We start from the raw sequence: 26,495 nt of genomic DNA on the forward strand, positions 1-26,495 counted from the left end.
AAGTAAATCATTGATCGTTTTGTTAGGTTAAAGTCGCAATAAGGTGTGCATTTAACCATACAGCTCGCGTTACCGAGACGTAAAATCCATAACATGACGGCAACATAGAATGGATGGACTAATGGTACGTATGTGCCGATTCTTAAAATAATACGTATGGTTGCAATATCTTTTATGTGTTAATTAATAGTTAATGTCAGGTAAATCACGCTCACAGGCCTGACTACGTTCACAGAGACTTGTGCTTTTAGAGAACTCCTCACAGGAGTGCTTTTTACTGGCGAGAGAGGAATAAGCCAGGCAGATACATTGGCTGAATTAATATAATTATAATATAACCAATGTGATTTATATTTGACTGAACAGTTCTACATCGTGTCATTTACAAAACGACACAAACCAATGTGGAAATCGGAAATAGATAGCTAGTCTCCAATAATGGATTCAAAATTACCACCGAAAGGTTGAAGTTCTACGTAATAGCGTACATGTACATACTGTTGGACATTGAAAAAATACATGAGAATCAATTAAATTATTGTATATGTAAGAATGATCTACATAATAAAAAACAAAAACTCAAAAAACAAAGACTCAAAGTATATATATATATATATATATATATATATATATATATATATATATATATATATATATATATATAGCATATACGTGACCCAATGTAGAAAAATAAGAAAGAATTCGGAAATCTGTAATGAATCCTAGCATGTTTTTAATGGTGCAAGGCTATAGCATGCTGCTCATTTCCTTTTTCAGAATGAAAGAAAAAGTTTCATACTGCTGGACAGTTCAGCACTTACAACCTCTCTTTTTACATTGCCTCTGATATCTTGCCCTACACGTAACTAGAGAAAAAAACGAAGTTGTGAGGAGTCGTTTTTGTATCCCCCCCCCCCCAAATCATGTTTTATCAGGCGCTTAGAAAGTTAAAGGTAATTTTTGATGGGGGGATCACTGAAAAGAAATTGTGGTAAAGGGATTCCCCTCAATCCCCTTCTTCCTTCTCTTATGATTCACGTGGTTGATAAAAGGGGGGGGGGGCTAAAAAACTCCAACACACTCCAGCTCCTTTGCTTATTTTAACGCGTATCAGTCCAACGTTTACTTGACTTTTTCTATCGCTGACTCTCTTTTAATGGCCTCCTAACTACATAAAAACACTGATATATCTACAAACAAACACGAGACACCACTGACGTGACTACTTGTCTATTAAGCTCACATTTACGACAAGGAATTTAATTAGGTGACGGAGTAATCTTTAAGGTAAAGAGATCGGGTGAGTTACACCTCAACTGATAAAGACAAGACAGTGTGACAACTGAGATATGTATTTAATATGTACGTAACTGAAGTAATACCGTGTCCACAGTCTAATTAAAAAAGAATTTGATGAGGAATTAGATTATATCATCGGTGAATACGTGGGGCGAATTGTTGGTACTGAGGTAATAGGGTCCTACCGGTAAAATCCCAGACTTAATGCCCATGATATGTGTAATTCCAAATCCGATAGGTGTTTAAAGAACAGTACTCAGGTATTATTGCTATCAGAAGTTGCAGGTGTACAGTGATTTTGACAATGTGTGAATTTTTCGAGCAAAAATCTCTTCGAGCAAAAAAAAGGCCTTACCCCAAAATGTGAAATCACATCCAAGCCTTGCAAAGTGCTTTCCAAAATTACTGTCACATCTTTCAAGCCTTATACGTATCTACAGAAGAGCACTAAATTAAATTGGATTAAATATAAATGAGAAACGAAAAAAACTTCATTATCAGCACTACCCTGGGGCACACAAATACTGTAGGCCTAATGTACAAGCACCGAATCCTAAGATTACGTGTTAAAGGTCAGGTCGACAAGATATGTTATTTTATGTATTCATATTATTATCATCATCTCGAGCCTTAAAGTTATTTCGCGCTGTTATAGATACACGTATTATGATATGCAATACCCCCCACACACCACCCCCGGCGCTCGCGCGCGCCCGCGCCCGCGTCCGCGCCGGCCCCAGCCAACCTAGTACTGTCTACAATGCCTTGAAAAGTCCCTAACAGCACATCTAATCTCCGCCCCGCACTTAACTAGAGCAAATATAAGAAATGAAAAGTTGCTTGAAAAGCAGCTCAACATATGTAAAGCGAGGAACCACTCGTACTTGTTTCTCTCGAGGCTTTACGGATTAAATATTAAATTCGTAAGTGGCAGAAGAGGACATTTTGTACACTGAGTATCAAACAAACAAATCCGTATAGGTTACAAGGCGAAGCAAATATTGAAAACGTCCCTTTAAAGAGATGACACTGGATTGTATCCGAGACAATCTATAGGACGCGTTTTAAGACTGGTCTCATTTTAAAGTCACTAAGCTAATCTGCTCAGATGTTTATATCATTTTAGCTGGTCGGGGTCGAGTTCGACAGTTATACTGAGATATAGGGCAATCCACTGAGCAGTGTGAGCAACCGAGAGACACTGCCGGAATGGAGAGATTATTTGTGAGCGTACTAAATCAATGACAATATTGATATTATATTATGCTCAAGGATACGCTTTTCACGGCAAGATTTCTATTTGGAATAACGACAAACTTGAGCTACTAAAGTGGGCAAAATAAAGTGTTCAGTTGTGAAAGGAAGAAAAAGATTTAAGCAGAGTATCGTGACAGCAGTAGGAAACAGCATCCACAGAAGAGCAGCAGCTGTTGTAAGTGATGTCCCTTGATTATGAGGTAAGACCTTGTGATTAAATCACACCGTTAATATACGTACAGCTACATATATGTGTGGATGACCTTGTGTGTAAATTATGAGAGGGTCGAGAAGTCATCTGTGTATATGTACCTGGCAAGATAGATCAAGTGTGCAGAATATCGCAAATATCAGTTAACAATGGATTCGTCTTTCAGTCAAAATGACTTTTAATTGTCAAAGAGTGATTCATCGGGAAAAAAAATTAAATACACGTAGAAGGACATATTGAAGGACATATTATACATTACTTGAATGCTCCCAATGCGGCGCTGGTTTAGTTCAACAAGCAGAACGGGGAAAACTAAAAAATTCGATTGAGCGCTCAGCTCGTTTACTTTACTTGGTTTGCTTTCTACGTCTTGCCTGAGGCGACGACAACATGCAAAATATTAAACATTTTTGTGAAAACAACTTTGTGCAGAGACAGATGGCCCACTTGACTTTTTTCAGTGTAAATCGAGTCCCTAGCAACCGGGTTAAATAGAGCATGTGTTTTACGCCTGACCTACCACCAATGTCTATATACAAGAAATTCAATGCCAAGCAACACGATTTATATCTAGCTTGGGTCAAATGGGGCGCGTATCAGTGACATATTTTGTATGGGCTTTATTAAAAACTGTATCACTTTACCCCAGAGTTATTTGTTAGAAGCTTGCAAGTATTTTAAAGGGCGGGCGCTGTAATAGTACTGCTACTGCAAATCAGATTTAATGGGCTGGTTCAGTGAATAGTCCCTTGCGTTATATCACAGAAAAGAAGTAGACTGTTAATCCAGTTTTGCAGTTTCACATGAAAAATAAATACAACTTTTTACAGTTTGTTTACATGTGACTTGTCAAAGATAAAAGCAGTTTTGGTGGAGATTTCAAAATAAAAACCACCAGCATTTATCACACGACTTTTCTGTATAAATATGCAATTTAATAAACTGATAAAGAAAATTCAACCGATAGGATCAAACCTCAGCGTCAGATTTGATTTATTGGGGCACTGCAAAACACGTACTGAATAGTTTCAGCCCTGAAAGAGAAAGATTACAAAACCGTTTTTTATATCCGAGTTGGAAATGAACTTCTGGATGGTGTTACATATATAACGTACACTTCTGATAACAAAGAAGAGTGGTTCTCGAAACACAATCAAATAAGTACTCTTTGCCAAATGCCCTTCAAATCATACGCCCCATTTTGTAAAAGCTAAAGGAGAGTAATTAACATTTTAGCACATTTTGAGAAATTGATTATAAATGAGTGGAGACAGCCTTAAAAAAGGTTAACAAGCAGGTTATCATGTGAGAATTTGCTAATACTATTTAACCTATGTCTGTTATTGAGATCAAAATACCAGTAAGGCATGTAATATCTTCAAAAAATCAAGCAAAAACGGCTTGATGTGGGATTTAAATATCTACATGTATGTAAAGCCATTTTTTGCAGTCGAACCTCCTTGGCAGAACGTTTATCATTTAAATTAATGATTGAGAAAACTTAATTGCACCTGAAAAAAATGCTGGTGTTTGGTATAAAAGTCTAACTGAAAAAGATCTACACGAGACTCTCAATTCCAGGACAGAGAATTCATAACCCCCGCTGCCTGGCAGAAAGGAGAACTTCCACACATCCCGACAGTTGTCCGAAACAAAGTGTCCGCCAAAAGAATCGACAGGAAAATACGCGTCGTCTGCCGAGCAAGCCACTCTCAAAACGACCCTGGATCCCTGGATAACAATGGCGGAGACGTTCTGAATGCAGTGGACGGACAGACAGCCGTGCCGACTCAGAAGGGATCACGATATACCTTTATTGACATCGAAAAAGACTTGCAAATGTTCGATGTCGAGTACGATTTTGATGGTAAATCGGTTTTTGAACAACTTGCCTCTTAACGTTTAAGTCCATTAGTGGTTGTGGTGATTATTTTTACAATGCAGGTGGCACGTGTGCAAGTGGTTTTCAGAAGTATAATGTGCGATTAAGCTTTGTGTATTGCCTGAATTTAAGTTGTGTATCACACACTTTCAGTGAACTAAAGAGACACATGTAGTCGGTTTACGTTGTTTCAAAGAGAGAGAGTGAGAGAGTGAGTGAGTGATCAGAAATACCACTGCACATGGCCCTGCATATAGTAATTAGATGTTTTATAATTCTTTAATGGCGATTTCATTTTATCGAAACTTTCAAAGTCAACAACCCATAAAGTTAAGTTGTTTTGACAGAACGGCATAAGATTCCACTGTTGGATTGATGTGTTTCAAGTAAAGAGAAAAATAAAAAAGCTTTTATTTAAGTGGGACGGAAAATTTTCTCGGGAAATTTTCTCGGCGTGATGAGACGTTCTTGCTACTTATTTTTGCAGGTCTGGCGTAACGGTTGTATGAATTATTTTACATGCTGGGACCATAGTGAGTAATCATTCTTTAAATTATATCATTTTTTCGAGTAGCAGAGGACGAACCAGACGTCATCCCACCGCCGCCACTGAAGTTGTCACGGAATCAAAAAGCGTATGTGGACGCCTGTCAACTCCTCCGCGTGGCCCCGTGTAAGATGATCCTCAAGACCATAGACGGCGAGGACATTACAATACGGAATAGAGCCCTGGGGAGCCATGGCCTGAAAGCCCTGTGCGTAGCCCTGGTGGTAAGTTACCCTCTACCAGATCCACTGATTGATTTTTCACTAGATATTCACAGATAATGTCTCTGGCTAAATATGGTCAATCTAACTATATGGTGGAATATATGCCTATAATATCGGCCCCCTGGTAGAGGGTAATGGTAAGTTTATATTGGATGTAACTATCATTTGTCGCCATGCCTATTTCCCTGTATCTCGAACCCTCCACTCCGACCACATATTGATTTTTCACTAAATATTTTTAGATTTTTTTCTGGGATTTTTGTGCACTTTTCTGTACTTTACCCACTGTGCGTACTTTGTCCAGAGAATTTTTGCATAGAATTGACGTCATTGCTCAGGTCTAGAGTAGAAAAGAACCGTCAATATGAAAAGCACCATCTGATCTTTCTTTTGGGTGATTTTATGTTTCGTTTAGTATTCATTCGCATCAGCAGTCAAGGGTTGGGGGCGGGTAATTCTAGGTTTATCTTGATATCAAATTGATTAAATTGGTTTCATGGTGATAAGTAGATTATCTGAAAGAAAAATTAATTAAGAAGAAACATGCTTTTCGTCATTGATCGAGGCACCTATAAAGAATATAAAAATACAACGCCAGCACTTTTTTAGGACAACGTGACTGTGAAATCACTTGACCTGGAGGGTAACCATATTTGCAAAGAAGGCGGAAGGTACATCGCGGATTTAATATTGGAAAATGGATATCTTACCGAGTTGGTACGTACACGTGATAGCATGTGGGTTGTCTGTTTGAGAACTTCGTGTGGTTATTTGTTCGGTTAAGAGAGGGCTGATGAATGGAAGCGCAATAAAAAGCACTGTGCAAAACTACACAAATTTACTATTGTTGAGACACCTCTTTTAAAAAGCGTACTTATTTTGATTGTGATTAAAATTGTATTCGTCTTTGAATTTTTTATAAAGAAATTACGAGAAAATGACCTTGAAATTGTTTGTTACTTTTATAACTTAACAAAATTTCATTCATCTGTATTTTTTCATCAGAGATCACAAGGAAACAAAATATTGCTCTGATAACCAAATTTCATTTTTTAAAGAGATTACGAGAGAACAACCTAGAGATCGGAGGAGCCGAGTGCCTGACCACCATGTTGCGACATAACACTGCCATCACCGTGCTGGACCTGGCAGGTAAATATAACAGACCCGTTCACACCAGGGTAGACTGAGACCTTGGCCAGGAAGCAGACGACCTTATTGTTTATCATGGTGTTCGACATTTATTTAGGCAGGGGGGCTCCAAGGCGAACTCCTCGTGTTCTGTTGTCTGGAAAAGCATTTCGACAATTAATAATTAGTTAAAATAATTATTCTGACTCACACGAGATGAAAGGCCACACCACTCTGCTAAATGTGTTAAGTGTACTACGTAAAATAACATTCTATAAAAAAAACACCAACTCCGAGCTTGATAGGAATGTCTGAATCGCAGTTTACGAAAACGAATTTGGTTGATTAATTACGTGTAAAAAGAAGATTTACACGTGTACCTTTAAATGTGGACAATTTGCAAACATTTTCCAGGTAATAATTTCCAGGAAGACAGCGCCCGGTTGTTTGCAGACATGCTACAAGTAATTATACATATTTCACTTTCCCTTAATGGAGTAAATAGATAATTGATAAAAAAATAAGATATAGTCAATCTGCGGATGAATAAACAAATATCACACAGATGGACGAAAATAGAAAGAAAAAATGAAAGGAAAAGTGAAAACAGGACAAAAATAGAAAGAGAGAGGGAGGAAAGAAAGGGAGACAGAAAGAAATGAAATCATCATAAAATCAATCTAATGTTAAAATGTTTCTTTCTCTACAGGTGAACCGCACTCTTCGAGAGTTGAATCTCAGCCATAACTCATTTCGTGAGAGAGGCGGGCAGATTCTGGGTCCGGCTTTAGGTAAAATGTCTATAAAGAAGAGCAAGGAATAGCTGCACTATATAACTTCAGATTTTAAAAAAACTTCTTTTGTTGCCATACGTGTTGACTTCAGTCAATCGTATCCTATTAGTAGCAATCATGCATGAAATACAAAGTTATTTGTCACTGTGCAATTGCGAAATCATTCCATGAATTTCATAAACAATGTCCAAGTTTGTAATATTTAATTAATCTTACGCAGAAAGTGCCGCCTGGATAAGGCACATAAAGTGAGTGAGTGAGTGAGTGAGTGGTCTTTTTCCAGGTAATAATGACACACTGGAGGTACTGGATCTGAGCTGGAACCATCTTAGACGGAAGGGAGCTGTCGCCATTTGCAAGGGACTAGCGGTAAGTCCGAAAAGTTTCATGCATGTATGGTAGAGCTATGGCCTTTCTTTAGCTAATGTGTAATAAGAGCAATAGTAATAAGGACAGATTCTTAAGGTTTCTCCATACAGTAAGTTTTTTTAGTGTAACACCGGCGACCACTTTTCGCCGTCTCATTTGTTCCAGGAAAACATCGGACTTCGGACCCTGGATGTCTCATGGAACGGATTCTACTTGGAAGGATCTAAAGAAATGGCCAAGGCGTTAGCCGTCAACACTACACTACAGAATCTAGACCTTTCCTGCAACAGGATCGACAGAATTTGCCTTAAATTATTGCTCAAAGGACTTAAAGCTAACGAATCATTGATCACGTTGAAGGTCAGTAGTTTCTGCCACGTATTTTAAGCTAAATAAAACATTGTAAATTTGGAGTAGATTTTTATTTAACGGTAACTGAGAAATTCATTTGAAAGCGGATAAAAGCTTATTTATACATTTATAACATAATGAGAGTTAATTTAAACTAACCATCTTCTAGTAAACAACCAGCACTGCTTTTTCTTCTTTACAATTTATAGCTTCGAGAAAATGCTGTTGGTTTAGAAGGTATGATGGACATTCTGAAACAGTTGACCACTATGGAAAATCCAAGGCTGTCCAATATAGATGTGTCTGTAAGTATGGTGCACACGTGCTGTTTTTATCTTCCGTATATTAGTAGTTCGCAAGTCTCTTTCTTTCTCTCTCTCCATATCTCTCTCTCTCTCTCTGCAGGTCGCACAGGTACGTGTGCTTGATAAATTGATGAACATACCTGATATAATCATTACTTCATTCACTTTACAACATGTTTATGAACTATAGTATACACAATTTTTATGCTGAGTGTATTTATTGAAACAAAGAAGAACAACATAAATCTTATCTTGTTACTATTTAAATCAGAAATACTTTTAATTGGTCCCCTTATTAATTATTTTTCAGAGTCAGTTTGTTGACGAAACGTTTCTGAAGACGCTGACAGAGTTACAGGAAACTAAGCTTCCCCAGTTACAGATACACCACGGCCACGTGTTATACAAAAGTGAAAAATCTGATCATTTATCACAAAACAACACTGTAGGGAATTCTGTTGACAATACGAAATAATCCAATGTTACTTTTAAAAAAATTGAAATTTGAAATTGACTTACTTAGAATACGTGACTGTTTTGGCTGCATAATAATTAATATTTTTAAAAATTTGTACTCATTTTAAATCGTTCATTTTTCTCTTTATTTGTTTTTCAAATAGGTAAACAGGGTAAAGGTTATCCATCTATTGAATATGTCATTCCATTTTCAATTAAACACCATCTACAAAATCACATTTTATATTGTTTTGGTTAGTAATTAACTAACCACATTTATTAAACAGTGCACCACACCGTTCGTGTCATCCCTGGGTAACCTTGACAACAGTTGATAATACTCAATTTTGCGTGCTGGCATCTGCAGTTTCTGTCACTTCCGCGCCGTTGTTTTTGGTATTGTCGTCTGCTATGGTTGGAAGAGCATTTTCAACAGTCTTTTTCTTACGAAACATATTCTTCAGGGCTGTAGCAGCGACCTTCTTTTCCTCTTGGGTGGCGTTCTCTATATCGGTCACAACTGCAGTTATCTGTTTCACTGGGGCTGGTGCTTTTGACTTTTTCTCTTCTCTTGGCGTTTTTTGCTTTTGTAAAAGAGTCGTAACTTTCCTTTGGAGCTCCTGGAATCTTTCAATCTCTTCTTTTGATTTTTCGTCCTTGGCTTGTTTCAACATTAATAGCTTTCTAGTGAACTCCTTTTGTCCTTGCATTAGCTCCCTATAAATAAACGTTTAAGTGTATTAACAAACCTGAGAAAATAAGCAGCACTGTGAAAATGAGATAGAAGCAAATTTTATATTTCTTTGATTGTTGCTGTAAAGGACATGACCTACCCAAAATCCACCTCTCCGTCGCCATCTTTGTCTAGCTTTCTTAGCAGTTTGTCCAGCCCTTTCTTGCTCAAAGGTATCCCCTCTGCCTACAAAAGGCAATGAAAACTTTTTGAAAAAAGAAATAATTATGAAATATCAACAACTAAAAAGAAAAGAAGTGAAGCAAAACGTCACAGATGTCTATTAATGAATATTATCTAACAAATCAAATTAAATCTGTGAAGTTTGCTCTCAGAAAATTAACCAACTAAGCAGTATAGAACATTCGGGGAATCACTATAAAAATACGCTGTCTTCATATTTTCCATTGCAGAAACAGTAAGATATCCAGTGTGAAAGAAATAGATAAAAAAATAAATAGAAATATACTGCATACGAACCAGCAATCCCTCGCCGAATTCTTGGAAAGTTAGCGAATTGCTCCCATCTTTGTCCAACTGCTTAAAGAGGTCGACCAGGCGCAGTTTCTTTTGCCGGCTGAACTCGTTGAGGACCATCATGGGGTCTTCGTTCATCAAATCGTCTTCTGATATTTCCTCACCTTTTTGATTGAGCAGCTGTCCATATTTGATTTGAAATTCTCTCTTGTCCTGCGCCTCGACAAGCATGTCGATAAACGAGTGTGTAACGCACTGTGTCTGAAAAAGATTTACATGATATGTTTTTACAAAGGCTTTTGAACAACTCTCTATGGCAAAGGTGTAATGAATTTATGTGAGGTAAAATGAAAGTTATATATATATATATATATATATATATATATATATATATATATATATATTTGAAACTGGACAGAGCTTTCAATAGTCAAAAATGCCATGGCCATTCCTTGCTTTTTATCCCATGTCTGAGACGTTCGATAGTTGCCGTATAGGACGATCAGATTTGCAAAAAAACAAAGAATTTGATATCCTGAAACTTGCAGTATTTCTTTAAGTGCTCTGGAAAATTCCAGCAAAGACAAAGAGTGGAAATCGGCTACTAGACTGGGAAGATCGGAATAAGAACATAAATTCATATTACTGCTTAGGCCCACATGGAGCGGTATACTTATAGCTGGTATGTCTGCACCGGTCTACTTTGAGGTATTTAGAGTTAAAAGTCTGGCTGCAAGGAAGAGAGCCACACAAACGGAGCTTCCGAGCTATTTGACATGCACGGCTAATGAACTTCTGGAGAACTTGTGAAAAGGGGAGGGGGAACTCCATTGGGGTATTTACATGTTAGGATTCGTCATAGTGGACAGGTTCAGGTAAGTATACCACTCGAGGTTAAAACGACCTATGAAGTCATATAGTTAAACTTGTGATAAAAACCTCTGCCCTCTCATTGTTTAGGAATACTACTGTACATCTTTGCTGAAACAGTGAGGTAAAAGTACTCCTGAAACATTCAGCTACCGAAACACACAGCAATAAAGGTTATTCTGAATTTAACTCCAGGACATGGAACGAAAGTAGTTGCATCCATAAAAGTGACACTACCGGTAGTTAAAACTTATACATGCACAAAAACGTATGTAGAAATTGACATCCGTGGAGCCTTCTGACCAATTAGAAGTGGTTAAAACACCCAGTGATTCCTAAAACGAAATCAAAGTTTTGTTATCGTAGGTGGGAAAATCTAATATTCATTTGTACCCGACTAGTGTGAGCAAACTGGGTCAAAAGAATTCGCCTGCTCCTAAAATAGACATGTTTAGACGGTATTTTCCAAAACTTTCAAAACTAATGCAATTTTGTTGATGACGTCACCTCTGCATGACGCCATCATATCGTGATGTTAGCACCATGTTGATCTGCACGTGACGTCAGCAAAACGGTGATGCTCTGTGAACGTTAATGTGCCGATAATCTACATGTAAAAGTTGTTAAACAAACAAAATGAAAAAACTGAACGAACGAAAAAACTGAACGAAAAACCGCAGACGTTAAAACCAAGACAAATCAGAGGTCAAACGCGCATTTGCATTTTTATATTTATATTTCGGTCTCTGAATGTTGCGGAATGAAGAACCCAGTATTTTGCATTAAATGGAAATCAAATTCTCCAATTTTTATTATATTTGTTTATCCTCTGATTTGTCATAAAACATAAAAATAGAAATTAAGTGCAACCTACCTGAAATGTGTTTACCTATCATCTATACGTGTTGACATTGGTTTACGTAACAGTTAGTCTCTCAATGTGCTTCACTTGACTCTTCCTCGGCTTTGACAATTGCATCGGCTGCACTTTTTTCACTTTTTATCTCTACTGCAACTGCACTGTGTATGCATGTATGGCTACATCTACATATGCTCAGCGTGATTCTACTACAGTGCAAATATACTTGATATAAACGATAATTCGTCTATAAAACATAGAAAATTATCGTGGGTTTTATTGAGTTTGGAACAAAAATGGCTTCGTTAAATAAATATAAACTAAAAGCGACACACAATACGAATGAATGAAAAATAAAATCAAACCGCTATATGTACTACATGTATCAAATCTAATAGTTTGTGGCAAAAAGCAAAAGCAGTGACGGTCATTCATAATCATTGTTCATGATATAATTACAAAGAATTTTTCTCAGAAGAACGATGTTTTTGGTCGCTTCAATTGGTTGCTTGGATCATATATGCGACCGTGAAGAAATTTAAAATTTTGTCTCTTATTTTTTAATTCCCGATACTCGGCAAGAAATTCTGGGGTAACAAGCTGGGTCTGAAATGAAAAACAAGTTATTGCGATAGCAAGACATTTCTCATAGACATGACATCGCCAAATAGCGCTGTTGTCGAGAGAATTAAAGTAACGCAGCCATATAGGCCTACTATTAAGATTAGTAGGCAATACCATTGAAGTTAAACATGTCCTATACATCTTACCTACCAAATCGTGATATACTGATTTCTCCAATATCATATCCATTTTCAAAATCAACCATTTAAATTGAATTGTTTGTGTTTTAATTAATATGCCTAAACGCTCCATCCTTATACACTAAAATGCTAGTGCAATCAATATACAAGTACAGGTAACACAATGGGGCGATTTCACAGAAGAGCTTTCACCTAAGACTGAATAAATTAAAACCAGCATTTTGGCTTGTATAAACTAGGTCTAGTCTCAATCGCAACATTTACTATACAAGACATATTGTTTGGGAACTAGACCTCATCACGACCATTACCTGTACTAAAGCCACGAATGAGAAATCGACCCACTGTGATTTGTGATTAACTGTCGCAACCGTACAATTTACACACTCTGACATCTCCTCTAACGCAATAAAAAACAGCATTCATACTGTTAAACTGATTTGATTTTCTATTGTAACTCTATCAATATTATGGAATGCTAATTCTGTTGTTTGGCACTATCTTCTGCCGTTTCAAGTTATTTGTAAACGCGACTGCAGCAAAACGTTGATTGCACTTACGTGTATGTCTATTAGTTTTATGGTCGTCACGTCGGATTCCTCTATAGCCTTCACTAGGACCAGAGTTCCTTCCGTCCCGATGGTATTCTTAGGCATCTTATTAAAAGATTAAAAAAGAAAATTGACGAAAAACCTAGCTAGGTTAATTTATTAATCTATAAAACAAGGCAACAACCCCAACTCCGAGGTGGTTTTCGATACAATGTTTTGAGCAATGTCAGAAAGATACCACAGCAGTCACATGTGCGTAATAAAAAAATTCTAAAAAAACTTGCAAAGATGACCTTAAGAGGTACAGCTTTGACAAAATCGCGACAGAAACACGATGCTACATGCAAAAATAAATTACTCAATTACATTTTATCCCAAGTTTTCAAATATCATCTTCTCGATAATACAAGAATCCAATATATATATATAGTGTATAATAATCTGCGGCTTACAATCAACGTCTCCAGTCCCTCGTTGAGCTTTAAGCCTTTCAGCAGTGCCTTTAAGCTGTCTAGGTCGATCCGGTTGGACGTCAAGTCCAGGGTTTTTAAGGATTTATTCACTTCTAGGGCCTCAGCCAACGCCTTACACCCCATAAGATGGAACCCGTTCCACGCTAAATTCACAGTTTTAAGACCCATGTTTTCCTGGAATAGTTTAAAAGTATTGATTAATTTTTCATTAAATCAATTTGGTTAGTCAGGCCGGGCAGATAAAAAACCAATTCCCACCAACTATGGCCCTACTCTCTGACCACAAGGTCTGCTACAATTGAGTCACACAGTTATTGGATGTTCTTCAATTTTGTAAATTGTTCTAGAGGCGCCTGTGTTATCGGAGGCTTCTATGCTCCGGCTATGAACACATCTAGAAACTAAAAAGGGAACTCTGACCTTGATACCCTGAGCAATGGCCGCAGCACCTTTTCGTCGTAGATGATTCCAGCTGAGATCCAGAAGTTCTAGTGTCACGTTATTAGCTGAAATATAAAACGCATTTTCAATCGTTCACCGGTTTATGAATTCCTCTAATTTTTCATGTAGAAGTTGTTATAAGAAACACAACGGATTGGAAAGGCGCAATGCATTTTTAAACTAAATACGATTAAGCTATCCCGTTTAAAACACGTTGAGTCATACAGTACATGTACAGGTATTTACTACTAAGTTTGTATGGTTTATGGCAATGTCTGAGTGTGGATTATCATTAAGAGTGCTTTAAAAACACAAAGTAAGAGTATACCTATAGCCGGAGAGAGTATTTCCCCTCCAAGTTCTCTGAATTCATTGTGTGACAAATACAGCTCCCTAAGGATCTGGTTATTCTGAATAAATAGACACATTAGATGTATCATCAATTACTAGGTGATTCCACGAAAACTCAAATAAATGTCAGTTACATGTCATTACGATAACATGTTAAATAAAACCATCGATGTTCCCTAAATTCCACTAAATGTTTAACACACAAGTACAAGAGCATTTAATTTCTGAAAGAAAATGTAGATATATATAATCCATGGAACAGTGGCGGATTTAAATGGGGGTCAGGGGGGTCCAGCCCCCCCTCCCCTTTGGTTTCGGAAAAAAATGTTTTAAGAAGTCACTCAGGTAGTTGGCGATGCACTTTCACATAGTGTTGATTTTATTAACGTTCGTAAAAAAAGCCCAACTCTGCCTCTATACCATCTAAAAAGACGACCCATATTTAAGAAAATTGGAAATTTCTACACGGGAAGATTGAATACAGTCCAAGACACCGTTCTTTACTCGAATGGTCCTAATGGCACAGTGGTAAGGACGTTGCATTTCCACACCGAAAGTGCTGGGTTCAAATCCCATGCTGAACGTGTGGTTTTTCTTTTATTATTGTGTGTTTTAAATATTTTAATTTCAAGGTAAAGAGTACAGGTTAATACGCCAAGAAATGCTGCTGTCATCGTGTCCTCGTCGGTGGCGCAATGGGTAGCGCACCTATATGGTTCCGAAGCCTTCTTCGACGCCGACAGACACGAAGACGCCTGGAGTAGGTTAAGTGTAGGAAAGGCTAGGTGTAGGTCAAATCAGGCTAAGGTGTAGATCAGCCTAGGAATAGCCTAGGCGAGAGCTAGGAGTAGGAACAAAACTTAGAAAACCAAATAGGCATTGAAATATAAGTTAGAAAATCCAATGGGCATTGACAAAAAAATCTCAAAAAGTGTGACTTATTTTTTCTGATTTTCCAGTTTGGATTAATTTAATGTTAACTAGAAAGAAAGAGACAAGTATGGTGCAGTGTGTGACCTCTCTCTGACTTTGGTCTTTCTCCGATGATTTTCATTAATACGAAAAGGAATACACATTTATCGATATACGCACTGAACAGGTTTAAAATAATGAATGGATAAATAAGTAGATAGATTCATATAAATATAAATGTGAAAAAAGAAAAGAAAAGAAACGGACGCGTAATGAAAACTTCACAGGTATAGTTCTCGGCTTTACGAACCTCGACAGTCCAAGGAAATCAGTGGCGTTTTTTTTTTTTTTTTTTTTTTTTTTTTTTTTTGGGGGGGGGGGCAGGGGGGTTAACCCCCAACCCTTTCGGGTTCAATCAATCAAAAATCACATCAATAATCCCCTCTTGATATTAGAATTCTGAAGACCTGAATCATAGTTCTAAACTGCACCAAATGACACAGTTTGCCCTCCAAAACACAAAAACCCACACCAAGGGGGCAAGGGTCGGCTTCGCATACGAGACCTGTCATTCTTTAAAAAAACTGGACTCCTCCTTTACGTCATCCTGGATCCGACCCTTTGGAAGATATGTGTTTGGTACATAAAATGCCTAGCTCGTTTTTGCTAATACTTACTTCTAAGATTTCTGCGATATGATGAGCATCATTTTCACCGAAACCGTTGCCTACAATTATAAATGGAAAATGCATGTTCATGTATCTTTAGGGAAAATTGCCATAAGATGATATTAAATGCTTGCATTGTATGATATAGGTCTAGAAGACATCGAATACATTGTCCAATTCTTATTTAAGTCACATAAGCCCACCAATTTTGCTATGTATTCAACAACTACATGCGAATTTATGTATAATAAGCATTCAAACCAGATAGACTACATGTATACTAGTACGAGATTTTGTTTTCAGTCTTTCACTCGATTTTCCATATGTTGTAGTAGGAATAACCTCAAAAACAAAATATATAAAAAAATACATAAAACTGATCGTAATTTTACCTGAGAGATCCAACGTCTTCAGATAGCGACTATTGATAACCTCTTCTGCCAATACCTTTAACCCAATGCGGGTGATGTTGTTTTCAGCGAGTGTCTGGAACGGAATACAGTAATATAGTATACATGCTGCTTGAAATGGTTGATCATATAACAATATTTAGTCAATAACCGTGACAATTTATCTTAAGACCGGGTTATTGGTACTGCCGTGCTGTTCTTAATATTTTAATAAAACTCAACGTTCTAAAATTAAAAACTCTAATGCTTACAGTGTATTAATATTTATATGCAAGAAGATGACACAGTTTTTTCGAACTCACAAAATCAAAATTTACTTAATGAAAGTTGGATTATAATGAAATTATTCTAATTCTCACCAGACTGGTAACGTAGTAGTTCTCCCTCAGTAAGTCTGACACGTAAACAGCGCCCTCGTCACCCATTTTGTTCCCGGTAAGATCCAATACCTTCACGTTACAATTACGCTGAAATATTAATAATACTTCTGTAAAACAGAAAACTATGCTTGTTTCTGCGAAAAGATAGAAATGATAAATATGCAAATTTAAAGATGTGCAATATCTATAAAAGATGCTAGTTTAACTGCTTCATGTGAAGCCGTCCACTTAATTATCAGATATTTATAATTTAGTAATCGTTACGTACCACAAGACCCAGTACACACGCTTTTGTCTCTGAAGGTCCCATGGGTCTCCGCGCTATCTTCACTTGGTCGTGGATGACGCTTTTCACCACGGACCTGGCTGGGTTCACACCTGTCTGTCTACAGGCCGCCACGTACGCCTTCACGTCGGGGTGGTTCATTTCGTCGTCAGAGTCTTCGTTGTCCTGGTCGTCTGATTGAGGGATACAAAGACAGAAATGAAAGGGGCATCTTGACCAAGTATTGGGGCATTTTTGCATTATACCTTTTTCACTATGCCGTTTCTGTTACATGTAGGAGGAAGAGCATGTTTAGGCCTGGATACCAGTACATGTATGTTCTTTAACAAGAACACAAACGGACACAAAAGAACACAAAATTGCAAAAAGAAAAAAAAAAGCTAACCGAATTGAATACCTGGCTTAAAGTCACCACATCATTAAGATAAACGTTGAAAACCAAACACTTATAAGACGGTGGGATATTGCAAAAACATAATAAAACACGCCTTTTTCACTTTTTATCTCGCTTATTTAAAAAACAGACCTTTATCGAAGTCGAACTCTCCGCTCTCCTCCTCGTCGTCTCGTGCGTCGTCATGTTGCAGTGCATTGTGGGGCTGATCGTCCTTGTCATTCTGCGCCTGCTCCAGGAGCTTCTTTTTCCGAATCACTTTTTTCCCTGACACCTTCCCCCGGACTCCGCCCTCCGCTCGCAGCTTGGAGAAAGTCTGATTGGCCATAGACTGGACGTGAGCGAACCCCTTTAGCTTTGTCCATCTTCTCTGGACGTTGGAGGACGGGATTTTTGGTTTCTTAGGACAGAAAAACAATGATAATAATAAAAGAAAAGCAAATAACACGGTGCGCTTGTTATTTTCATGGATAAATATTGGAAATACAAATGCAAACCTGGGTTTTAATATAAAATGACTTGCACAATGTTGCTGTGCCCCCACATTTAAAAGTGCTGTTATTCACATCTTGTTACAACGCAGGCTGTATCAACGTCCTAAATTAAACCCAAAAACACACACATAAAACTCTTTCGAAATTCACTGTAACATATATAACGTAGCATTTATATTTCGTTAAATTCACCCCAACAAAAACATGGTATGCGAACATCAAAATTTCACCCAAGAGCGGACCCTTTCCCTGCTAAAAAGGGCGGTTGGTTCAAACCTTCCAAAGCCCCTACCCATTACCAGGGCCACAGATAAGATTTTTCACCAGATATACACAGAAATGTCTCCGGTTAAATTCACGGCAATTCGCCTCAGCAAAAATGTCCATAAATAATAACAGCGGCCCTGGTAGAGGTTACAAAGCTCCCCACCCCCACCCCCACCCAAACCCCACCTCTGGGCTACGGGCCTGGGTAAAACATGTATCTAGTAGTACATATCATACCTGTAATCCAGGGTCCTCCTCCTCCTCTCCGTCACCATCAGTACCACCAGTTTTGATAAATGCACTGACGTTCATTTTAAATTGTTTTACCCAAGTTGCTGAATTTGTATCTATTATTTATATATCTTAAAGCAGCCGGTGAAATCGCGTCCTCAGTCCCTATGATAGGGCCAAGGAACGCATGTTGTTGAGTAAAATTCCCTTCAACAGTTATCCATTATGACTCGTTGATTTAGCCGATCATTTAAGGAAAATATTTCCAGTCTTAAGATTACAGCGAATACTTTTCTTCTACCGTCATATTCTCAGTATAACTCATCTTATTTCACTGAAAAGTCTGTCAGCCTAAAATCGCAGCGCCTGTTTATAAGTCCTTTACGAGCGGACACGGTTGTATGTAATCTCCAATATACAGTACATCACGGTCTCTATTGTTGATGCTGGGTTACATCTGTACTGTATTGTTCCGGCCTTTCTCTGAGCACAAAAGTTAGAGTGAAAACGATTTTCCGGTTCTCTGTTTATTTTGTTTATCTTCAACAAGTTTAGAATTAGAAGTTTATTCTTGCTTGGAATAAACCCAAAGTTTTCCAAATGGCTGAAGGCATTGAAATCTTGGTTATTTCTTTCATTTGTTTCATGATAAAGGAAAACGATACATGTACATATACCAGAGCACAATTATGACGAATCACGACAGAAATGTGCCCGTGAGTTGGAAAGCTGACAAAATAATTTAAACTTAATTGATGCTGTATAGGTAAGTGTTTTGACATAAAAAATACTTCAAGTTCAACTGACGTTAAAATAAAGACAATAATTTACTTTTGTATTATAATTTTATCTTTCAAAACTATCACCAGAGAAAAATACCTCAAAAAGGGGGTCTGATTAAAATAAGGGTTAAAGCGTGCTGCTTGGTTCCATTATAGAACTGAAGTTTATTCACGCAAATGGTAAAATTGATAAAGTACATTCATTTTTAAGAGACACTAATTATACGTTAAAAATTTAGTCAAACAATACATAGGGCAAATATATAAGTTAGACACAACAAGACAAGATAAATGAATTTATTATCGTTTAACTAGTCAACGTAAATGTATTAGAGAAGCAAGACAGGTGAGGAAACGAGTTCAAAGGATGGGGAATTTGAGAAGCGCAGATTGCGCATTGCGCAGTAGTATAAGGAATCGCGAGACGAGTAGTTTTCATTCGAGACTGTTTCAGCCGTCTGCGTCGGACTGGTGAGGTAAGTCGCAAATATGTGACAAAATTATATTTGAAATAGTATCGATAGCATACGAAGAGATTATAAGCCGGTCAGAGAAGTAATGTAAATAAGAGAAGGTATAAGAGGGGCCAGTTGCGATAAGTCGGTGCATTACAAAAGGGGAATACGTTTTGCAGTATTCATGATTTACTGAGTGTAATTTCAACAGTGTAAAAGGTGCAAGCGGGATGTAGGTAACAAAGAAGAGGTGGTAGTAGTGATAAGCCTGTAGAAGGTGATAGTTTCTGATGTACAGTTAATTCGTGGTATGTATGCATTCGGTAATACAGATAAGAATGCAACCGGTAAAATGGTAAGAAAGATTTTATTGAATTGTATAAAAGGTGGTTAAAAATTTAATGTGTACAACAAAGAAAATAGCAGATGTATTGGTTATGAGAAGTTGGTAGTTGGTTATAGTTTGAGAGTTTGTGAAGTACAGTTAATGCGTGGTATGTACGCATTCTACGACGCAGACAGGCATGCAACAGCTCATAGCAAGGGTAAACGAAATAAAATGATTTGAATTTTATTCGGTGGTTGGTTTTTTCGTTGCGAGTTATAAGACAATAAATGATTTATATGCGATTAAGTGAAACGAATAAGAATATAAAAGAACATAAAGTACCCGTAAAACACTGCTTTTAGGTTATAAGCCATTATAAGCATATTCATCCCACTGTACACTATTTTGATGATACAGCATTATCTAAAAAATATAATACAATACAATACAACACAACACAACAAAATACAATACAATTTAAAATATAATGTATACCATTGAAGTAATAACTATTTAATTCAGGCCCGTAGCCGGGGGGGGGGGGGTTCGGGGGATTCGAAAGAACCGCCCCTTTTGCTGGGAAAAGGTCCACTCTGGGTAAAATTTGATCTAGGTGCATGAACTTTCTATTGGAAAAGACTACCTTTTCAGAAAAAGAACCCCCCTTTTGAAATTGTCGGCGACGGGCCTGTAAAAGTTAGTTTCAACTTTACAGATGTGCAGATACATGTGTTGTCGCCAATTTCGATAGTCTGAAACATGTAACCTTATACATTTGAGTAAACATATAAAAATAATTCTTGGAATGTCGTGGTCATAATTTGTTTTCCATTACACATGAGGATATTGCTACCCTTTACTATTATGCAGATACCGAAAATGAGGTTTTCCTGCATCTTATTATTTAATAATGCACCTATCTTTGTGTTGATTTAAAACAATAAAAACGGCTCGAAAATTGTCAACTACTGTCAGCAAAAATCTACTCACATCAGTCTGATAAAGGCCTTCGCCCAGATTGGCCGTAAGTTAACGGTATAAAAATATTTCGGCTTGTGTTTGATAATTTTCATTTATGATAGACTATTGCCTTTTATACATGTATTTCTCTTTACAATGCATAAACATGGGCAACTCAAAGCTTTAATCCCCAACTGAACACCTTTTTATTTTGAGGTGAGATAGCAATCGGTATGGGGCGTAACTTCATCCCTGAACAAGATTTTATCACAAAAAATTGGCACTTAAATCTCTATTATCATGTTACCAGTAAGATGATATGTGTGTAAATGTTAATTAATTTAGTCTCTGAACACTGATGATTTATTTATTACCAAAATGAATGAATGTAAGGCAACAAATAAAGAGTTTTGTACGAAGGGTGACAATGTCCTTAATTATTTAAACCATGCATATAGGTAAAAACATAATGGTGTGACGTTAAACATTGGCTGTCGACCCGCTAGTGCTTTTTGAAAACGGAGTACACACACAAGATATTACAACTTTTCCATGCGTATCGCTCCTATTGAAAACTGTCCTTATGCATTTCCATACTGCTGTATACAATCGCAATAGCAATGATGTGGTCACGTGTGCAGAAAATTGCTGTTGTCAGTATCATACTGAAGTGAAGCCTACTGGTTATCAAGGCCGGTTGACTCGATCGATCGTTCGATGTCCACACTCGTTGTGCCTGGGTTTTGATTATTTCGTGTCGTGTCCATTGTTGAGCTGGCGTCGAAACTGACGTTGTCATAGGTATCAGAACGAGGCTGATTATCGTCGTTGTCTTCACGTGATATCATAGAATTTCTTTCTTCTGTGGTAGCATTTTTCTTGTGCGATTTTTTTCTCCAAATTGCAATCATAATTACAATCCCAATTAAAAGCAGAGCACCAGTTACCGATATACCAATATAAATACCGACTGATGATGTCGAATTCTTTGAATATGGTTGCATGAGTGTTTCATTCGCTAAAACATAACGTAGAGGGGATGTAAAATTAGAACCCTTCAGTGATAATCATGATTCTAGGGCAAACTCATCTCCGGGAATAATAACGACCCCCCCCCCTTCTTCGTCAAGATAGAGAAATAGCATACAATCCAGGGATTTTTTTTGTCTTGGACAGTATTGGTTTTAAGTTCGGAAACATTATTATATAATCTGCATGGCACAGTGTTTTTAGTGTTTTGATATACTAGTATTTTGTCACCATGGGGCGCAAAATAGAGCCCAAAATAGAGCCCATATATTTATGTAGTAATTACAAGAAAGCATTTAATTTTAGCCCCATATTGAAGTTAACCACTTCTACATGTAGGCCTACATCTCAAATCTTTTGGATACAGCAAGCATGAAAAACATAATATAATGCATTTGGGAACAAATGCCTCACGATGACAATGCATAGACAAAACTAAGGCAGTAACTAAAATGTCAAAGGGAACAATGCTTGCAATTCTGTAAGAGTTGAAACTTACGAAATTCACTGGTACTTGGAGTCTCGTTACTTTTCATCGGCACTGTCATTAAGTCAATCTCGTCATATACATATACATCATGTGACGTTTTTGCTTTTTCCTGGACGGTGTCGACCTGGATACAGTCCCCGGTGACTTCGTCGTACCTGTAACCTGAGTGATTCAGTAAAATATAATGTAATTATTATCACATAAATCTTATATCAACATACACCTGTACAAAGCATCAAATATTAAAACCAAAAAAGCTATCCAGGCACGACAACTTTATACATCGCCGCGCATTCTATGCATTTTTTTCTTTTTATCGACCCTGATAGCATAATAACGATCAACATCACTATGTGAGGAGCATATGAAATGGAACAAGGCCGTACCTGGTAAACATTTTCCACACTTAATGTCATTGAACCTTGTGCAGTTTTCCAACACTTCTTGTCCCTCCTCACAACTCTTACACTCATCGCAGACAGTTGCTTCATCATATTCCAAAGAATACGTTTCTCCGTCTTTACATGGGCCGCATAGTGTGTCTGTGTAATTGTGGCACTCAAATATAGTCCCCTCCCCTTTGCTGTGGTCACACTTCCTGCATCTTCCACAAGTTACGCTTCCGTTTTCGAGCTGGACCTTATATTCCGTAAAATAGTCGCATTTTCGTTCGGTGGTGTTGAGTAGGTCCCCTGTGCACGAGATTACCACAATTATCACTACGTGAACCAGTAATCCTAAAACCTGATAAAAGAATGAGGTCATAAGAGGTTAAGATTCAAGGCTTATATCAGAAATACAGGGAAAATACGCGTAGGATACTGTAAAAAGTAAAAAAAAATCGCGAGAACCCGAAGGTCTACCGGGGTACATGTATACCAACTTTCGGAATTTAAATAGTGATTTTTTTTAATGTAAGCATTAGACTTATACATTTCTTTTCTCGGTTAGATTTACAGCAAAAATTGCATAGAAAAACTCCGGATACGCTAGCGATTAACCGTAATTTTGCTAAGGGGCGTGTGGAGGGAGTCACAAGGAGGACAGATTTACACCCCATTTCCATAGATTTTTAGATCGATCTATACCTGTGGGGAGTCTCACTAGATTACTGTCAGCTCTGCCGGCTTAAGCGTCTGTCCAGCCTACTAAAAGCTATAAGGGGGTAATTAACTATGGTGCCCGCTCGGCTGACTGCAATTTAGCATGAACCCCCAGGGAGTTAGGTCGATCTAAATCTTAATCTCTAGATCGATCTAAATCTCTGGGAAAGCACCCATAGTTTCGCTTCGCTCGTTTAGTAGAAGTAAAAATATTCAGGGCACAGGGTTCAAAAGATCGCCTGGTCATGCTTCGTTTCAGTGGTTGCACTTCTTTTTGGAAGGTTTGCCTATCATTTACTTTATAATCAAACTTTTATCTTTGGGATGCTTGGAGATGGTGCAGTCTATCTATATTTAGTTTTTCAGGTGTACATGCTACTTAATGTTTACATGCTACCTTTAAACCATAACATTAAAGGTATAAATACTACAGAACATAAACAGGTACACTGCATTAATAAAGATTTTTTAAGAAAATGACAAAAGGGACCACGAAGGCTTTGTGGCAACCTCCCGATCCGCGACTGGAATAGAACCCGCAACAGACATCACTAAAGGCTACCCTGTATCTCAGACGTCCTACAATATTGTCCTACTGTTGTAAAAGAAGGCTCAAGTGGTTCGTTGTGGAACGCCATAAGTTCGCTTCAGGGGAAGTCCCAGGATCAGCCCTACGGATTGGAGTATGCTCCAGTGTTGTGCCCTATCAGAGCGGTACCAAGCTAAAGTCTCTCCAGAATTCGCACTCTACGGCGTAATCTGCACATTTTACCAGGAGGCAACTATCGTAAAATTATATGCACATTTTCACAGTACAGAAAAGTTCACGGAAAATATATCAGTCAAAAAACATATTTGTGAGTAGGCCTACATGTATTAAAAAACACTTTGTTACCCTGGTAGATGGTAACGGTGACAGAAAGTGTGTGTAGTTATCTTTACAGACTTAACTTGCGTATCCGAAATTCAGGGTTGTAGAGCCGCATTTTGCAACCAAAGAAAATCTTAAAAACGCATTTTGCAACCAGAACGTATTTTGCAACACCTTTTTTTTTTCTAAGCCACTGAAACGGTTTGAAGTACTGTAGATGTAGAATTGGAATGGGACGGGGCTGCCTCGGCTAGGTGCGTTAAATCTGGTCAGGCTGAACGCATTTTGCAACCGGTTGCAAAATGCGTTCGGTTACAAAAGGCGGCTCTACAGGTGTACATGTATGCAGGTTAAAATGATGTCATGAGAACAAGAAACAATAGACAAACACAAGTGAACGTGGGCTAGAGACGGTGCCTGAGCGCCAAAAGCCACAGCTGCAATGTTATCTACCATGCACAGGACGACAGGGATACCCAGGCCCCAGTTTACGACCGTTTGTAAACAAATATGGATGTTTGCGCGTTTTTTTGTAACATGTGCATCGTAAACCAAAACTAGGTATGCTTGGCCTACCTTAAACATAAGCCTCATGGCACAACCTGCGAACAGTGACATGCATAGACATTTGCATTTGTATGCAGGAAACACTCTCTACATTTGTTTTTGATGTGTAGTCCGCTAGTAGCCCGCTAGTAGGCCTATCTCTTAGGTGTACAATACCACCGTCTTCTGACCTACTTTCTTCAATAATCAAACTCAACAAAACCTGTTTACAGTTCTTGGAAGAACCAAATATCCCTGCCCTCTCCCGCGGCGCGGTTATTATTGAGGACATATTTGCTGAGGCGACCCTGGTAGATGGTACAATATCCCCGTGTGTATGTAGGCTTTATTTTGGCATATTGATGTTTTGTTTTATAAAGTCATGTCAGGCATGTTTTGTTACCAACATGCGGGCATCACCTGGACCCTAGTATTGGGTTTATCATTGATGAGGCAATTGAAAATTAATGGGGACAGGTTACCCTCTACCAGGGCCACAGATTGAATGTTCTCTAAATATTAACGGATATTTCCCTGGTTAAATAGATGGCTAATCTCTGTACTGTGGAAATATGTCGACAATAATAACTGCGGCCCGGGTAGAGGGTAGGGAGAGGTATGGGAGCAAAACTAACAATCATCGCCCAGCCAAATTAGTAATATATTATTTTCGCTTTCGATTTGGAAAAGCAAATGTACACTGTATGATTGAATCAATGTCACCAATATTTGTTCTGCCCTCCGATAATTCAGGTCTGTGTATAAAGGGGACACTAAACTTATGCACTTTTTGGGGTTTTGCCGCTCACCAAGATGGGATGCTTGTAAACTATAAGTGAATAGATTTTAGGGCAGGCCTATTTAATCACCGCGACATGGACAGGTGTGTTCCAAATTGAAAGCGACTCACTCGAGTTTGTTAATCGAAAAAAGCACATTCAATATAAATGGAGATATCTAAAGTAAAATACGAAATGTATCGAAAAGAATTGTTAAGAAGGTGTGAAAATCTATGCATGTCTTTTATTAAAATATGCCATTTAACAATGAGCTGGTCTGTCAAACCAAAGGCGTCATTCCCTTAGACACCATCGGCAGTGGCGGACTTGGGAAGGGGGTGTGGTCAGGGGGGGGGGGCTGAAAGAAAAAAACATAATTCCTGAAAAAATAGAATTTTGACCAGCCGACCCTACGCCAAGGGGGCGAGGGTCGCCTTCACATCCAAGGCCAGTGATTCCTAAAAAACTGGATCCCCCCCCCCTGCATCGGTCTACGTAAAACTCTGCGGATAATCTCGCTGAGTGCAATCAGCTTAACTGAGTGACACTCCTGGCGTTGAGAAGAATACAGAAAAGCTGGTGATTGCATTGGCCCCTACGGCGTGTCATTTAGTTCAGCGGATTGCACTCAACGAGAGTCACCGCAGGGTTGGATCGATCTACGTAGACCGATTGTGTCTGCAGGAATGGGGTCTAAGACACCACAGCTGCATGAATAATCATATTAATGTCCGATTATGTGGCCACGTAATTAACACGTATCGA

The 26,495-nt window shown here is 38.0% G+C and overlaps 3 protein-coding genes across 4 annotated transcripts; 1 reads left to right on the forward strand and 2 right to left on the reverse strand.

Annotated features, from left to right (window-relative positions):
• Window positions 1-54: 54 nt before the first annotated feature.
• On the forward strand, window positions 55-9,063 carry LOC106159509 (uncharacterized). 2 transcript variants are annotated; one of them, XM_087008359.1, is made up of 11 exons: window positions 55-124; window positions 4,349-4,634; window positions 5,224-5,420; window positions 6,030-6,137; window positions 6,479-6,572; window positions 6,966-7,015; window positions 7,261-7,342; window positions 7,629-7,714; window positions 7,880-8,074; window positions 8,275-8,370; window positions 8,681-9,063. In XM_087008359.1, exons 1-11 carry the CDS (start codon window positions 110-112, stop codon window positions 8,843-8,845), a joined length of 1,374 nt encoding a protein of 457 aa, XP_086864485.1. In that variant the 5' UTR covers window positions 55-109; the 3' UTR covers window positions 8,846-9,063. The 2 variants fall into 2 exon arrangements, with proteins under 2 accessions (XP_086864485.1, XP_023932481.2); XM_024076713.2 differs by lacking the exon at window positions 55-124 and adding an exon at window positions 2,159-2,756.
• Window positions 8,962-18,800, reverse strand: LOC106159508 (uncharacterized). Its single transcript, XM_087008358.1, has 13 exons — window positions 18,394-18,800; window positions 17,528-17,795; window positions 16,984-17,174; window positions 16,695-16,802; window positions 16,318-16,411; window positions 15,935-15,984; window positions 14,323-14,404; window positions 13,974-14,059; window positions 13,533-13,727; window positions 13,090-13,185; window positions 10,040-10,297; window positions 9,660-9,745; window positions 8,962-9,543 (listed from the first exon to the last, which is right to left on the reverse strand). The coding sequence occupies exons 1-13, from the start codon at window positions 18,466-18,468 to the stop codon at window positions 9,168-9,170; spliced, it is 1,965 nt and encodes a 654-aa protein (XP_086864484.1). The 5' UTR covers window positions 18,469-18,800; the 3' UTR covers window positions 8,962-9,167.
• Window positions 18,801-19,314: 514 nt separating this feature from the next.
• On the reverse strand, window positions 19,315-25,164 carry LOC106159507 (tumor necrosis factor receptor superfamily member 16). Its single transcript, XM_087008361.1, has 4 exons — window positions 24,982-25,164; window positions 22,818-23,175; window positions 22,441-22,593; window positions 19,315-21,930 (listed from the first exon to the last, which is right to left on the reverse strand). Exons 1-4 carry the CDS (start codon window positions 25,021-25,023, stop codon window positions 21,590-21,592), a joined length of 894 nt encoding a protein of 297 aa, XP_086864487.1. The 5' UTR covers window positions 25,024-25,164; the 3' UTR covers window positions 19,315-21,589.
• Between the last annotated feature and the right edge of the window lie 1,331 nt (window positions 25,165-26,495).

Source organism: Lingula anatina, chromosome 3, assembly GCF_051362555.1.
Source record: "Lingula anatina isolate TDL-2025a chromosome 3, LinAna3.0, whole genome shotgun sequence".
Taxonomy (NCBI): Eukaryota; Metazoa; Brachiopoda; class Lingulata; order Lingulida; family Lingulidae; genus Lingula; species Lingula anatina.